The 16816-nt window shown below is 36.6% G+C and overlaps 2 protein-coding genes across 2 annotated transcripts; both read left to right on the top strand.

Moving 5' to 3' along the window:
* Positions 1–926: 926 nt before the first annotated feature.
* On the top strand, positions 927–6533 carry LOC143584316 (protein argonaute 2-like). Its single transcript, XM_077066397.1, has 3 exons — positions 927–1381; positions 2414–3608; positions 4758–6533. Exons 1-3 carry the CDS (start codon positions 985–987, stop codon positions 6190–6192), a joined length of 3027 nt encoding a protein of 1008 aa, XP_076922512.1. The 5' UTR covers positions 927–984; the 3' UTR covers positions 6193–6533.
* Positions 6534–11187: 4654 nt separating this feature from the next.
* Positions 11188–15981, top strand: LOC143584315 (protein NRT1/ PTR FAMILY 8.3-like). The gene is made up of 5 exons (XM_077066396.1): positions 11188–11442; positions 12594–12696; positions 12775–12992; positions 13579–14135; positions 15008–15981. Exons 1-5 carry the CDS (start codon positions 11389–11391, stop codon positions 15828–15830), a joined length of 1755 nt encoding a protein of 584 aa, XP_076922511.1. The 5' UTR covers positions 11188–11388; the 3' UTR covers positions 15831–15981.
* The last annotated feature ends 835 nt before the right edge of the window (positions 15982–16816 follow it).

The raw sequence follows: 16816 nt of genomic DNA, 5'->3' as shown, positions 1-16816 counted from the left end.
GATCTGACTGCATATTAGTAAGATCCGACGGTATACAAAAATAACAGCTTTATAAAACCTTGACATATTTAACCCTCAAGTTCACCAAATTTAGAATGAATATTTCAAAACCTTTATCATCAATCAAATGCAATTTCTCTTCCTTTTCACTCTCATAAAACATTCATTTTGGTGACAACCTTTAGCCATTTGTATTGTGTCACATGACACTGACTGGTCTCAATCCCTTAGCCATTCACGCCACCGACCCCTTCAACTTTATCTGTCGCGAACGCTAGAACTATCCCAAAGCGATGTTATCCATCCGTTCACGACCTGTAAACGGATAGCTTTAGATCAAACTCATATATCTACAAAGTACAAATCTATTAAGTAAACTAAGTGGACTCACTTAGTTGGTTGTGGCTCAATGGATATTAACTAAACGGATAGCTTTATAAGTTGGTTGTGGCTCAATGGTAGAGCACTCACTTTACAAGTGAGAGGTAGGGGGATCAAACCTCACTACCACCAACTTATATGGGAGATATGAGCAAGCCAGGGTTCGAGTCCTGATCTCACCCGGTTTTACCGGCTCCTCGTTGTTGTGCCGTTTGGCGGGCGTGGGGGTCGGGTTTTATCCGGTGAATCCCTCAACAGGTGGACCGCCAGGGGCTCCGTCTGTCCGGACTAATGGCCGGCTCGGGCTACCTTTAGCTAATGGGGGCCGCGTACGAGGTATTCGGCGTTACTTAGTTGGCCGTTCAAAAGAAAAAGTAAACTAAGTGGACCCACACGTTTGTTTTCCCCGAAGATTCTAAACTCCTGTCTTTGCTTGGTAGCCAAGCCACAAGGGCAATATCGTAATTCTACATTACATCTAACATTTAATTAATAATAATAATAATAATAATAATAATCCCCTATTTATAAGCAATCCATCACACACATCATAAGTCACAACATTCTTCATAATTCACATTTCAAATAATAATACCAATAATAATGGATCGTAGCAACTACAACAACCGCGGCGGTTACGACAACCGTGGTGGTGGTCGGAACACCGGCGGCGGCAGAGGCGATTACGGACGTGGCGGTCGTGGTGGACGTGGCAACTGGAATCAACAACAACCACAACAACAGTACAGTAATCAGTATGGTAGAGGCAGAGGTGGTGGTGGTGGTAGAGGAAGAGAATCCGGTGGTCAGCGTGGTCAACACACTTATCAGGCACCTGCTGCAAACCCTAACGCGTGGAATCGGGTTAATTCGGGTCAGCCGGTTGGATCTCAGGCTCCTCTTGCAAACCCTAGCGCGTGGAATCGGGTTGCTTCGGGTCGACCCGTTGGATCTCAGGCTTCTTCGGGTCACTCGCAAACCCTAACTCCGAATCGACATGGTATGAATCGACATTATTATTTATTGTGATCTATTATGAGTAGTTAATTAGTGTATTAGTTATTGGTTGATTGTGTTAATAAAGTTTAATTGGTGAGAGATTGAATTATTTTAGGCTTAGTTATTATTTATTATGATCTATTATGAGTAGTTAATTAGTGTATTAATTATTGTTTGATTGTGTTAATAAGTTTAATTGGTGAGAGATTGAATTATTATAGGCTTAATAATTGCTATTAATTTGGGGGTTTATAGTTTTATTTTGCTAGTTTTGAGTAATCATGTAGGTTTAATTTTGAATCAATTTAGGGATTTTATAGTAGGGGTGTGCGCGGTGCGGTTTTGGGCTAAAATCAAACCGAAAACCTCAGTTTTTGGATTTTGAAACCTCGGTTTTATCGGTTTTTGTCATTTGATCTTGAAAAATCTAGGCTGAAAATAATGAATTTAGGTATAATTTAGGTATAAATAATGTTGTTTGTTATTAACCAATGGCTAAAATTATTTAAGTTATAAACCAAACCAAAAACCTCAGTTTTTGGATTTTGTAACCTTGGTTTTGTCGGTTTTTGTCATATGATCTTGGAAAATTTAGGCCAAAAACAAAATTAGGCTGAAAATGATGAATTTAGGTATATATAATTCTGTTTGTTGTTATCTAATGGCTAAAAATATTTTAGTTATATATTTATTAAATTCTTATAAATTACTTAACATAGAAATTAAAATGTAGAAATTCGGTTTAGATTTTTTCGGGGATTTTTTTTGTTTCAGATCGGTTCTTTTGGTATCTTACACACCCCTAATTCACAGTTTTCACTTGATTTGAGTAGTCATAAAGCCCTGTTTTTAAATCAATTTTGGGATTTACAGTATCTACACGTTTGATATAGCCCTAAATTTATTTTGAATTAATTTAGGATTTACTGTTTTTATTCGTTTAAGTAATTTTATTGCTCTAGTTTTGAACCAGTTTAGGAATTTATTGTTTCCACTCATTTTAGTAATTAATTGTGTTGTTTTTTGTTTTCAGATCTTCAAGTTCAAGAAATTTCAAATCGGATGCCATCTCTTAGTGTTACGGACCACTCAAAAGGTGGTTTAGTACCAATTAAGCGTCCTGACCGTGGTACACTTGCAATGAGCCCAGTGAAGCTTCTTGTGAACCATTTTCCTGTGAAGTTCAATCCATCGAGCTCAATCCTGCGCTACGACGTGGACGTTAAGCAAGAGTCTGAGGAAGAAGCATCATCCTCCACTCGACAATTGAAAAAAGCAATTCCAAAATCGTCCCTGCGACAGATTCAAGAGAAGCTTAGTTTGGATTATCCTGATAAGTTTCCATTACAACAACTCGGTTATGATGGTGAAAAGAATATATTCAGTGCAATCGTGTTGCAAGCGGGCACCTACAAAGTTGATTTTTTTGGCCGGTCTTACTTGTTCACCATCAAGTTTGGAAACGAGCTAAACCTTTCAAAGCTCGATGATTTCGTGAGAGGAAACGCGTCACAGGTTCCCCGTGATGTTTTACAGGCACTGGAAGTTGCAACAAAGGCGAATCTCTTTAGGGAAAAGGTGTCGGTGGGTCGAGGGATGTACCCACGCGAGCATAGAAAAGAAGATGACCTTCATTGTGGTGTGGCTGCATACAGAGGATTCCAGCAGAGCTTTAAGCTCACTTCGAACGGGCTAATAATGTGTACAGATTATTCTGTGATGCCTTTTCGCAAGCGAATTGATGTTCTTGACTTCCTTAGAGAACACATTCGTGAGGTTCAGTCCGTTGATGACATCAACAGGTTTAGAAACAAGGTTATGGCCGCTTTGAAAGGGCTGAAAGTGAGCGTGACACATCGCCGTACAAAGCAGAAGTACACAGTGATTGGCTTGACAGATAAGCCTACGAAGGACATATCTTTCGAGATGGAAGATATTGAAGGTGAGAAGAAACCCCATATGGTTATGTTGACCGACTATTTTAAGGAAAAGTGGGGTAAGGAAATAGTGCATAAGCATATCCCGTGTTTGAAAGTGGGAAACGAGAAAAAACCGAACTTTGTTCCCATGGAGTTCTGTTTCTTGGCGGAGGATAGAAGGTTTCCGAAGGAGAATCTGGGTAAGGAGGCTGCAAGGAAACTTAAAGAGCAGTCTCTTCTTGCACCTGAAAATAGGAGGAGGCAGATACTCAACATGGTTCATGATGAATATGCACCGGGCAAACATGGGTATGCAACTAACTACTTTTTTGACTTTTTATGTTAATTTCTTCTTAATTATTATCATTTTAGTAAAAATACAATGTTAGATCATCATGGGTATGTTGCTACTATTTTATTTTTTTAATGCTAGGTTTTCTACATGTTGCCTTTAACTCGTGATGGTATTTTGGTTTTTCATTGTTTTGAATTGGCAACATGTAAAAAATCTAGCATAAAAGTTAAATAAATAAAAAAATACATAGCCATGAAGATCTAATACTAAATTTGTTAAAACCATTTTATACCGTACAAAAAATTATCCGTTTTGATGTGTTGCCTTGGTAATGCATCAGTTAAAATATTTTAATTTTATTAATTTAAGTAGTGTCTAATAAATACTGAATTGTATTACTTATTTAATTTTCTTTAGTTTATATATTTAAAATTTAAAAATATTGAGTAGCTACATAGCCATGGTCTAAAATCAATCAAAACCATTCCAGGTGAACATAACCCGGTTCGTTCTATCCCGTACAAAATTACCCGTGTTGATCAGTTGAGTCACCCTCGAATGTTTCTGCTAAAATATTTTAATTTTTATTATTAATCTAAGTAGTGTCTAATAAATACCGAATTCTATTATGTATTAAAATTTTATTTTATATATGTAGGAGGTTTTACACTTTTAGTAACACACTTTCACTATAATTGAGAAAGATTTACATAATCTAAGTAGTGTCTAATAAATACCGAATTCTCTTATTTATTTAAATTTTTATTTCATATATTTAGGAGGTTCTACACTTTTAATAACACAGTTTCAGTATAATTGAGAAAGATCTTGTTTACCTTTATGGATGACTCACCACTCTAATCAACTCGTTCATAAGTAAATCATGGGTCGGGTCGTTGGTCCTCTACCAACATGTCAAAATGGGTAAATCTTGGACCATCTTGGGCACTGGTCGAATGGGCCAGGTTGCGTTCACCCAGAACGCTTTCAGCAGTTTCTATCACAAATATTAGTTTTGATATATTTAATTAATAAGTCGAATGAGTAATTTAGGAGGTTTTTATACTTTACAAGGACATGCTTATTGATTTTTGAGCTGTCATTCAAACTTGTTTCTTCTTAAAGATTAAACAGAAATTAATATTGTTGTCTTACATTTGCAGTGCGGAGGTGATTGAAAACTTCGGAATCAGTGTTAGTATGGAGATGACACGAGTTGATGGGCGTGTGCTGGAACCGCCTAAACTGAAACTTGGTAGCTCAAATGGCAAAACCAACTTTGTAACACTTGACAAACAGAAATGTCAATACAACCTTCTTCGTGGAAAGTTCGTAACTGCAAAACCACTGCAGAGGTGGGGTTTGATTGATTTTACAAGAGGGCATCGGGATTGGATAGACCTTGACGACTTCATTCCAAAGTTAAAGAACCGTTGCACAAATCTAGGGGTAATTATGGAAGAACCTCTTTATGTGCATCGAACCAACATGCGGGATTTATCTAATGTTAATGCAGTTAGTCGTCTTCTGAATTGGTTTGTGGAAGAATGTAGAAAAGTAGACAAGGGCCGACTGCAAATGATTATCTGTGTGATGCCCGAGAGACACGATGGCTACAAGATTATTAAACATGTGTCGGAGCTCGATATCGGGGTGATGACTCAATGCTGTTTATCTCAAAATGCCAACAAGTCAAATAACGATCAGTTTCTTGCCAATTTAGGCCTGAAGATTAATGCAAAGCTAGACGGTAGTAATGTGGAACTCGTTGAACGGTTTCCTCATTTTAATGCAAATGATCATTTCATGTTCATCGGAGCTGACGTTAACCACCCTGCTGCAATGAACAAATCGTCTCCATCGATTGCAGCCGTTGTCGGTTCAGTCAACTGGCCCGCAGCGACTCAGTACGCGGCTCGTGTGACCAAACAAGCCCACCGCAAAGAGGAGATTGTTAACTTTGGGAGCTTGTGTTTGGATCTGATCAAGAAGTATGTTGAAGTCAACAAAGTCAAACCGAATAACATTATCGTGTTTCGTGACGGTGTGAGTGATGACCAGTTTGAGATGGTGCTGAATAAAGAAATGGTGGATATGAAGCAAGCCATTTACACCGAACAGTACCGCCCGTTTGTGACGTTTGTCGTGGCGCAAAAACGTCACACGACTCGGTTATTTCTAGATAACAAGAACGAAGTCGGGAACGTGCCACCGGGAACCGTGGTGGACACGAACATCGTCCATCCGACGAATTTCGATTTCTACCTTTGCAGTCATTTTGGGGGTATGGGAACGAGTAAGCCTACGCATTACTCGGTTATTTGGGACGAGAACAAGTTCTCTTCCGATGAGATGCAAAAGATGATATACGACTTGTGTTATACTTTCGCACGGTGCACCAAACCGGTGTCTTTGGTCCCACCTGTTTACTATGCGGATCTTGTGGCGTATAGGGGTCGTATGTTTCAGGAGGTGGAGATGATGGAAGCTAATGGTTCAGGTTCATCAAGTTCTGGTTCGGTTTCGGGTTCGGGTTCGTTTGGTCAGTACATCTACAACCTTGATCAAAACCTCAAGGACTCCATGTTCTTTATATAAAGCGATAACTATGAGATGGGGTCGAAGTGCCTTATACGCATATTAAACGTCCTTTCTAAACTTGATTAGCGAAGGGGTTTGTGCGTGAATCTAAATGCATTTCGTTCTTTTTCAGTGTTTGTTTTAGTACTATGTGTGTCGAATAAACCTACAGATCTCGTTATCTGTAGTTGTTGTGTCGGTTCGGTTGGGTTATTTTGTGTGTTACCTTCTATCTCCGTGTGGTGGTTGAAGGGTAGTTTATGTTTTTATGTGTGACAGTTTGTTTATGTTTTAATGTGTGAGACAGTTTGCTGCTATGTTATATTATATTCTATGGTGTGATTACTGATGTTCAGTTATTATTGTTGGATTTTGGTTGCTTCCTTTGAACATAGTTTTATAACTTTATTCACTTTCTATGAACCAAAATTGATCTAGTCGAACTGATTCAAACCGGTTCGGTTTAAAAAAATGGTTTTAAAACCCGTTTTGACTATGAAACGACCGACCGCTACACGAACAGACAGTTCGGTTCTGTTGGGAACCGGTTTGACTGAAACCAGTTTTAGTTTTAGATGTGAAACGGTTCGATTTAGTTTTCAGTTAACCGGTTCCAGACTGTTTTTTTTTTCACCTCTACTTGCAAGTTGCAACAGTGTGGCCTTGAAAATTAGTTTGCCTGCTTGACATAAATGGTTCCTAGACTTTGTAACCAAACATATCAACCTTTGCGTTTTGTGTTCGGGATGTTCTGGTGATGTACAAGTTTTAGAAGCGAAAAGCAAAACTATTCCTTGCGAGAACAATTCGCAAAGATGACCCATTTAAAGGCTTATGTAGCATGGAGAGGGCTAAAACACGTCATCGTTATTTTTCGGGTTCCATTATGTTAAGTTAAATACAGGTGATTAAGCCATCTGTCTAGACGAGTGTAATTATATTTAACGAGTCCAAAATACAGTTATATGTCTTTCTGTTTATCATTTTGTTGTGTTTTAATTTGAGAAAAGATCATAGCTACAAGCACGCTGCATACAACATCTTCGAAGGTGTTTCACTTTGTATTGGAGTCTCGCAAATGAAAGGTAAGATAAATAAGAGAGAGAAACGAAAAAGAATCTATCTATATTTACGTGTTACTTTTGCTTTTTAACGATTCACTTATGCATGTTATTTGCTTAATATTATTATTCTTGTTGTTTTTGCAATAACTTCACGTATTTTTCACTAGCCTATATTTATCACAATCAGTCTTACTAACATACTAATTTTTTCGTCTTACTTTTGTTGTAAAAAGTAATAATATATGTTCAATTTTACTCCATATAAATTAAAGTATTGCTAAATATCTTAACATTCATTTTTATCCTTGAACCACTCTACTAATCATCTAGATGCCACATAGATTAATCCCATAGCACCAATTCAATACAATCAAAGAGTTCACGTATTATAATTATAATATCATATTAACGAAGATTGTTGTTACTTGTTAGTGAATTAAATGTATTGTAAACTAAATTAGGGTTCACAATAAGGGTCGATGTGGGCTAGAATACCTATGTACGTTTTAAAACTTTTTTTGGGTGAGTCATGATAAGACCATGTGTAGTGGGAGAGTTATGGGTAAAGTTATGGCCTATAACTCTCCCTTACACCGCCCCCCCTCAAAGTTATGCGGTAAAGTTATAGGTTCAAAGTTATGTACATAACGCGCATGGAAGGCAAAAAAAAATAATAAAAAAATAAAGTTATGGCTTTATGGAGGCTTTATGACTACACTTATAGCTTTATGGAGGTTTTATGACTACACTCTATTTTTGTATAAAACCATAACTCTGACTGGGCGCCACGGGTCACATAATGCCTAGGGTATGTCCTTCGAATTTCTAATGGGCACAATAGCTAGGGATGGACCCATTTCATTCCAGCTTGATTATAAAGGTATGTGTTATACCCCCATTCTCCACTATTATGGATCACTCGTCATATCAGCGTTCGTAAATCGTTCGTGTTATTGACTCAATTTTCTTGAATTGATATTTTGAGATATTTTGAAATTGAATTAGGATTGAAACCAAATTCGATTTAGATATAAAATAACAAAAAAAATCAAATTTGATTCGAGCTCAGACTGCTTTAAGTAAACCCAATAAGTTAAGAAAAGGCAGACGTGTAACTCATACTGCTTCATTTTTTCTTAACTTGAATTTTTCGAACTCAGTTCAAATATTGAATACTGAAATACACTCGTTTAATTGAATTTAGTTAACTTCTTGGTTTAGTGAGAGTAAAATAAAAGAAGAAAAATTGCAATGCATATTAAATACTTTTAAAACTGTTAAATCACATTTTCCCGTAATTTGTCATTTTCAAATAATAAAACGATATTTGTTGTACTTCTTGGACTTTTTTGCACCTTTGAAGTGTAGTAGTTTTCAAAATATAGACTTTTATTCGGAAATTGGATTTTAATAGTAGTTCACGTCATCAAAATGATACAGGGGCGTTTTACGCCATGCGACGTTACGTCACCATACGAACTTTCTACAACAAAATGGTGTGGTGGATGAAGCACCTTCAATCGTTACCGAATTAGTTTTCTATATTTAATAAAAATAAAAAAAAATTGATTGGTTAGTGTTGTGGAAAAAACCTGATAGATTGGATGAATGATGGGGGAGGCGCTTTGTAGAAAATGCCCAAAACCAACATTTACCCCAAAGCACCATGGAGGCAGTGTGTTCGGGCACTATGAGGGCTTTTGGGGGGCATATAATGCCCACTACATTTGATCTAATCTTAACATTGAAAATATGATCATGGGTAAAGTTGGTAACGATAATAACATAAGGTTTTGGATTGAAGTTTGGCTTGGACCAAAACCGCTTAAAGATACGTTCCCTAATTATTTACTATCGTATGCTAAAAAATTGTCTTGTGTCTAGTCGTTTTAATAGTCTGTTCTCAATCATGGATTTGTAAGTGGAGATAAAGACCCTTGAATGTAATAGAATCGAGTGAATTGATGAATCTCTCAAAACTTAATTTTAAACGTGAACATGTCGGATATAAAAGACGATTGGAGTTGGATTGAGGATAAGTAAGGAAATTTCGCCATAGCATCGATGAAAAGAGCCATGTATAATGCAACCGGTACAAGTATTATATTCTGATTTTTTTTCCTTTTAATTTGAGGATGCTTGTAGTCAAAGTAAAATATTAAAAAATATATAGTTGGGATTTTGGGGAGCCCACCAAGATTCCTGAGACGTGAAAGTTTCAAATACATATATCTAGTTATCTACTGTCTTCTTGTCTTTATTCTTTTCATACTTCTTCTATGGGTGTTAATCTTCAAAATTATGTTTTTTTATTGATTAATGTGTTTTTAAGTGATAGATATTGGTAAGAAAAAGGAAATAATGATTAAAAAATTAATAAAATACGAAAATTCAACCTAATATTGGTATGAACCAAAATTTTAATATATAGAAAAAAAAAATCATCAAAGTATATTAGGTGATGTGTTTGCTTTAAAGAAAATAAATATTTGTTTAATTGAACTATTATCCCCTATTTAGATCTTTTAATTTGAATAACATGTTTTCTTAACTCTATATTCTTTATTCTCTGATTTCATAATGAACTTGTTTGTGTTCCTCGTAGTCATTATTCAAACATGTGTTTTTGACTCTTCAATATCACGTTTTTTAATAGATATTGTGTGTTAACTTGATGGAAAAGAGAATAAAGACAAAACTATAGAAAAAATAAAGGCAAGGAAATATAGAAAAAAGAGAGCAAACTTCATAATTTTTTTTATCTTAGTTTCTTTCGTTTATGAGAGGAGAGGATATGGAGGAAAGACTTCAGAACAATGTTCTCATCTAGGGACAACAATTAAATCCAAAATTCGATGGAAATATTCGAAACACAAAGCAGTCGAGTAATCGAGTATTAATTGTATCTGTTATGTGATTACCTAAACCAAACTTGACCAATTGTCATCACCATTCTCATGCATTATTTTCTAATTAATTTTCGTTATTAAAACTAAAAAAATCACCCACATGTGGTAACTTTAATGGTCGGGTCGTGTAGTAACCGGTTGAAACAAGTTTGGGTCGTAATGATAACTTTAAGAAAAATATAGGGTTGAGTTTGACGATGTTCATGGCTCTATTCGAGATGAACCAAATCTCCCAAGAACAAGAAGTGAAGAACGAGAAAACAACTTAATTTCAATTATCAAAAACAAATCAAACCAGAATTTAAACAGTGTTGAATCATGATAAGAAGATAATAAAATTTAAATAACAAACTTTGCCAAATAAATGGTGATTATAGTTTATTAATAAATCTTTAATGATTAACCCATAAAACAGACGGGTTGTTGCTTATCCATAAACGCGCAATGTATATCATATCTTGTTTGATTAATATGAGTACATAAACATCATAACAAGTATATTCTTTTTATTGAATTTCAAATATCCACATAAACTTTTTTTAATCTAAACTTAGTAAAATTTTAGTATAAAAATATTTAAGATATAACTAGTGTCATAAAATCAACGGTCGTTAGTTGGGCGGTGGGATGGAGCTAGCGATTAATTGAACCAGACTTTAATATATAATTTCCAGTTTTACAAATACGCGCACGAATTTTTATATGTAATTTTTAGTTTTATACATATACAAACACATTTTGCCCAGAATTTGGCTGGAATCTCACTGGAAACCGCTAATTTTTGCTGAAATCTCGCCGAAAACTGCCGATTTTGTCCGGAATCTCGCTGGAAACAACCAATTTTGGCCAGAACCTCATCAGAAAAAGCCGATAAAGTCTGATTAATCCTGATTTTGGCCGGGTTTGACCACTGTCCGATTAGCCCAAAATTAATTAGTGAAATGAAGACCAGCGATTAATCATGAATTAATCGACACTTAGTCGGGATTTTTGTAACACCGGATATAACCGAAATAAGTGTTATTCAATAAATATAAACCCAAATTAAATACAAGTTGTTGATTTGACACGTCTTGTTTGTTCCTATATAAAAATAATATCTACCTGTCTTGCTGTATTTGCGGGAATCTCATGTGATACCCAATAAGAAACAAAACAAGTGCTTCAACCTTAAACACACGTCTCCTTAAAAACCGAACTACCAACACACACACACACACACACAGAGGTTTGATCTCATCATGGGAACTCACGAACAAGAACAAGTATTGCTCTTAGAAGATGCACTCATTGAGGTCATTATTATTATTATTATTATTATTATTATTATTAGTTTTCAGTTTCAATTCAAAACTTATTATTAGTCAGTTTTGAAGTAATCTACATATATGATTTTGCACTTTATGTTTGTTGATTTATGATCCAAGTATTAGTTTTTATTAGGGGTGTACACGGTTTGGTTTTGAAGTTTTGAAAACCGTTCGGTTTCAGTTTTTTTGGGTTTTGGGTTTTTTGGATTTGGATTTTTTCGGTTTTGCCATTTAAGGTTGAAAATTTTTGGGCCCTGAAAATATTTGGGCTCTGAAAATATTTTGGTCAAAATCGTCGGGTCGCTAGTTTTTTATTTGTAGAAACTCGTCGTAGCCGACCGGATTATTTAGGCCTCCGACGAGATTTATTTTGGCTTCCTACAAAATTTATATGGCTTCCGACGAGATTATTTAGACAAGTGGCAGAATTTGGTAGGTTAAAAATCCCATCAAAATGATTAAAAAGTGATTCGGTCGATGAGTTTTTTTTAGAAACAACCTTCGGACTCGGAATTATTTAGGCTTCCGACTCAGACTAGGTTTCTTTGGCTTCCGACGAGATATATTGGACAACTGGTTGAATCCAGTTGGATAAAAATCCCAGCGAGAAATGTTTAAAAAGTGATCTGGTCGACGAATTTTAGGGTGGACATTTTAGGAATTGGTTGGTCAAATTGTCGACATTGACCAGTCAAATGGACATTTTGGTCATTTAAACCCTTTTATTATGCTTTACTTCACAGTATTGATAAATTGATGCCATTATTTGCCGCAAAAGTATACTGATACATGAATTTAACACAAGTTTATAACCACTCTGTTAATTACCTGATTAATATCCGCTAATTATTATATAGTTATATTCACTGGAGTTTTAAAATGCAATAATATGTATTATAGTAGATACTATTGATATCAAAGGATCAGTAACATTCACATTTTTTAACAAATGCATTTGATATAAAAACAAACACAACATTTATATAAATCACAGTGAATGTGATCGCTTATGTTCTTCTAATAATTAGCCCGATCCTTGTTTGTTCGACCCATACAAACATACGACGCGTTATTTGCATATATTAATGTCACACATATTAATATAATACTAAGTTCAGGTTTACATGTTTGTGTAGAATGAGAGCAGCCTGTATACAGGAGACGGGTCAGTCGATATTAAAGGACAACCCGTTTTGAAAAGCAATACCGGGACTTGGAAAGCCTGCCCGTTTATTCTCGGTACTCTTCACAACTATTAGTTTCACAACATCTATATTTGCCAGTTTCGGTTTTTTAACGGTTTTGAGTTGAAAACAGGTAACGAGTGTTGTGAGCGTTTAGCTTATTATGGCATAGCTACTAATCTTGTTAGTTACCTCACCAAAAAGTTGCATCAAGGAAACGCTGCGGCTGCAGCCACTGTTACGACGTGGCAAGGAACTTGTTACCTCACTCCGCTTATTGGTGCCTTGTTAGCAGATGCTTATTGGGGAAGATATTGGACTATTGCTGTCTTCTCTGTTATATATTTCATTGTAATGATTTCATGATCATATCTTTTAACTTTGGTATATTGGTTTTTTATTAATCTCGACTATCATCTTTTGGTCGCTGCCGGTCCCGACTAACGAATTGGCTGCTGACTGTCTCATCTTTTAACGTATTTGTTGCCAACAGTCCGCGACTAACAGAATCCTAACGCTGTTACTTGCAGGTTGCTGGAATAACGATTTTGGCCAGAAAATGTCACACTTTCATCGAAAAACTCAACCTGAAAACCGCCCACCGCCAACTGACTCACCACCAACCAACCACCACGTGGTTGGTTGGTGGGGTGGGGGGGCGGTGTTCAAGTTGAGTTTTTCGACAAAAGTGTGACTTTTCTAGCCAAAATCGTTTTTTCTAGCGATCTGCAAGTAACGGCGTTAGGATTCTGTTAGTCGCTGACCGCTAGTAACAAATATGTTAAAAGATGGGACCGTCAGCAACCAATTCGTTAGTTGGGACTGGCAACGACCGAAATATGATAATTAAGATTAATAAAAACCAATATACCATAAGTCCATAATAATAAAATTCTTTTTATTTTTTTAAAATAATTATTAATCTTATTGTTCACAGGGAATGGGCACATTGACACTGTCTGCTTCTGTCCCGTTTTTAAAACCGGTCGAATGCATAGACACAGTTTGTCCTGAGGCTACCCCTATACAATATGCGTTTTTGTTTACCGGGCTTTACTTGATTGCACTTGGAACCGGTGGGATAAAACCGTGTGTTTCATCGTTTGGTGCAGATCAGTTTGATGACACGGATGCAAACGAGCGTGTGAAAAAGGGGTCTTTTTTCAACTGGTTCTATTTTTCAATAAATATCGGGGCGTTGGTGTCGGGTACTTTTATTGTTTGGATTCAAGAAAATAAAGGGTGGGGATTGGGGTTCGCGATTCCTGCATTCTTTATGGGCGTTGCTATCGTTAGTTTCTTTATAGGAACGCCGCTTTATAGGTTTCAGAAACCCGGGGGTAGCCCGATTACCCGAATGTGCCAAGTTTTAGTTGCATCATTTCATAAGAGAAATATTTCGGTCCCGGATGATAGCTCGCTTTTGTTTGAAACCACCGATAAAGTGTCGGCAATTGGTGGTAGTCGGAAAATCCTGCATACTGATGAGCTCAAGTAATTTTCTTAACTCGGATATTCACAAATCATTTGTATATTCTGTAATGCTTTAATTGACAAGGAGCTGATTCAAGAGTTAGCGGACTCTTAACTAGACCAACTTGGCTACGAATGAAATTACACAGCCGGACGGCCCATTACCAGTTAGGGGTGCCGACAAACCAAGCCGAGCCCGTGCTTGGATCTTTTCGAGCTCTTTTTCTATAGCTCGAGCTTGGCTCCGGCTCAGCTTGTTTATTATTTAGTAATTAATTGGTATACATTTTTAATTATTTTATATATTATAAGAAAAACCTTTAATTAATTTGTATACATTTTCAATTATATTATATATTTTGAGCAAAACCTTAATACAAACCTAAGCTCGGCTCGAGCTCGGTTGTGCAGTTTAAAATTAATGCATAGAAGTCCAAAAGAATTGATATAAAAAAAATTCAAGTTCGAGCTCGGGCTAGGTAAATAAAAAAGCTTTATTTGAGGCTCGGCTCGGGTCGAGTTTGATAAGGCTCAACTCTTTTCAAGCTTTTTGTCAATCTTATCCCGAGTAACTCGCGAGCGATTCGGCTTGTTCACTATATTACCGGTCAACGGAAAAAGTCTCAACGAGCCGGACCCTGATGGCCCAGTTGTCAGGCCCAAATTCCATCATTTGGGCCTCTAATTTCGCCAATAAACACTTTTTCCCGAATTTTCGCAATATTCGAACCTTTTCTTTATTTTACGCGTTTTTTCACCGATTAGCATAATTTAAATTCTTAGTTTTAGTTTTAAGTTCAGTATTTTAATCATTTATTTCATTGAGAATTATTTTTTTTCTTTATTTTCTTGCTTCCGCTTTGCGTCACTAATTTTTTAACTTCTCTTTGCAGGTATCTCGATAAAGCTGCGGTAGCGACATCTACCGAGCACGAAACCAGAAGCTACTCAGACTCATGGAAACTATGCACCGTAACACAAGTCGAAGAACTCAAAATCTTGATCCGAATGTTCCCAATTTGGGCAACGGGAATCGTGTTTTCTGCAGTGTATGCACAAATGTCAACATTATTCGTAGAACAAGGTATGGCAATGGACACAACAATCGGGTCATTCACCCTACCCGCAGCCACACTTTCAGCCTTCGATGTCTTCAGTGTCATATTCTGGGTCCCAGTTTACGACAGACTCATCGTCCCATTCGCTAGAAAGTTCACTGGCAATGGGCGCGGCTTTTCAGAGCTGCAACGAATGGGTATAGGTTTGTTTCTATCAATATTTTGCATGGCAGCTGCAGCTTTGGTAGAAATAAAGCGACTCAACGTTGCAAATTCTTCTAATTTGGTTAACCAAAACGTTGCAGTACCGATAAGCGTGTTCTGGCAAGCGCCTCAGTATTTCTTTTTAGGCGCTGCTGAGGTGTTTTTCTTTATTGGGCAGCTCGAGTTTTTTTATGACCAGTCGCCTGACGCTATGCGTAGTTTGTGCAGCGCGCTTTCGTTGCTGACTACTGCGCTGGGGAATTACTTGAGTTCGTTTATTTTGACGGTCGTTACTTATTTTAGTGCACGAGGCGGGAAGCCCGGGTGGATACCGGATAATTTGAACGAGGGTCATCTTGATTACTTCTTTTGGCTTTTGGCTGGGCTTAGTTGCTTGAATATGTTTGTTTATATTGTGTGTGCTAAGGTTTATAAGTCTAAGGCTGCTTCTTGATTAGATTAATGTTGCTATATAATTTGTTGATATTGTACTTTAGCACATTGCTCTCTCTTTTGTTTGACTTTGAAAAGTGCATATGATATTATGATTTACACAAAGTTTGATTATTATGTTTTGACATCTACTTTGGATAGTAATAAGTTTTGGAGTCTTTTAAGTTTGAATAAATTAGTGGAGAATCAACACGCTTTCATTTCTTTTGCTTTTGATACATTTGGGTCTCTTGCTTCCGATGCTGCTACGTTTCTAAAAAGAGTTAAGCGGGTCGTGCACAGTAACTCAACGACGCCGAAGAACGATAAATTTATTTTCAGTAGGATCGGTTTTGTCATTCAAAAGAGGATGACGGCGCAGTTTGTTACCCGCTTACCTGCCTCTTTATTGTAGTTGGATCCTTTTATTTGAAATGAAAAGTGTTTTATTCAATAATAAATTAGTGGGTTCTTGTTATTCTACAAATTGAAATTCTTACAAACTTTGAATAGTAAAAGGGAAGGCTATATGGGTATCATTGACATACTATCCGCCATGGTTGTAAAGGTCGCTTAGGCGGTTGTAAAAGTCGTTTAGGCGGTTGACAGGGGAGTTAAAAGTACTCGAGAGTACTCGGAAATGGCAAATATTAAGAAAATTAATATTTGAATATTATTTAGATGTTAATATAAGCAAAATTCAAGTCAAAAAGGTACCAGACCGACTTTTGACCACCTAGTCTGATTTTTCTGCCGACTTTTAGAGAATCCTAGCATGACTTTTGACCGCCTCCGACTAATCCAGACCAACTTGAAAAATGTCTCCAAGATAGGGGCCCGAGGACCGAATAGTCGGCATTGGAATCCGACTTTTACGACACTGCTATCCAGTGGCGGAGCCACATATAGTCAACCGGGTTCGACCGAACCCGGTTTTTTTTCGGTTTTATATCTAACTTATAATATCGAATTAACAAGTGAACTCATTCTTTTTCAGCGAGCGAACCC

This window comes from Bidens hawaiensis, unplaced genomic scaffold, assembly GCF_021521415.1.
Source record: "Bidens hawaiensis isolate Kalapana, Puna unplaced genomic scaffold, B.hawaiensis_p1.1 tig00032912_1, whole genome shotgun sequence".
Lineage (NCBI taxonomy): Eukaryota > Viridiplantae > Streptophyta > Magnoliopsida > Asterales > Asteraceae > Bidens > Bidens hawaiensis.
Note: the sequence above shows the minus strand (reverse complement) of the source record. Positions and strands in the feature narration are given on the sequence as shown.

Excerpts from the sequence above, each read along its gene's own strand:
- LOC143584316 (XM_077066397.1), top strand. The coding sequence starts at position 985 with ATGGATCGTAGCAACTACAACAACCGCGGCGGTTACGACAACCGTGGT. Across the intron at positions 1,382-2,413 it reads CCTAACTCCGAATCGACATG|ATCTTCAAGTTCAAGAAATT; the intron begins GTATGAATCGAC and ends TTTTGTTTTCAG. Across the intron at positions 3,609-4,757 it reads TATGCACCGGGCAAACATGG|TGCGGAGGTGATTGAAAACT; the intron begins GTATGCAACTAA and ends TTACATTTGCAG.
- LOC143584315 (XM_077066396.1), top strand. The coding sequence starts at position 11,389 with ATGGGAACTCACGAACAAGAACAAGTATTGCTCTTAGAAGATGCACTC. Across the intron at positions 11,443-12,593 it reads TAGAAGATGCACTCATTGAG|AATGAGAGCAGCCTGTATAC; the intron begins GTCATTATTATT and ends ATGTTTGTGTAG. Across the intron at positions 12,993-13,578 it reads TCTCTGTTATATATTTCATT|GGAATGGGCACATTGACACT; the intron begins GTAATGATTTCA and ends TATTGTTCACAG.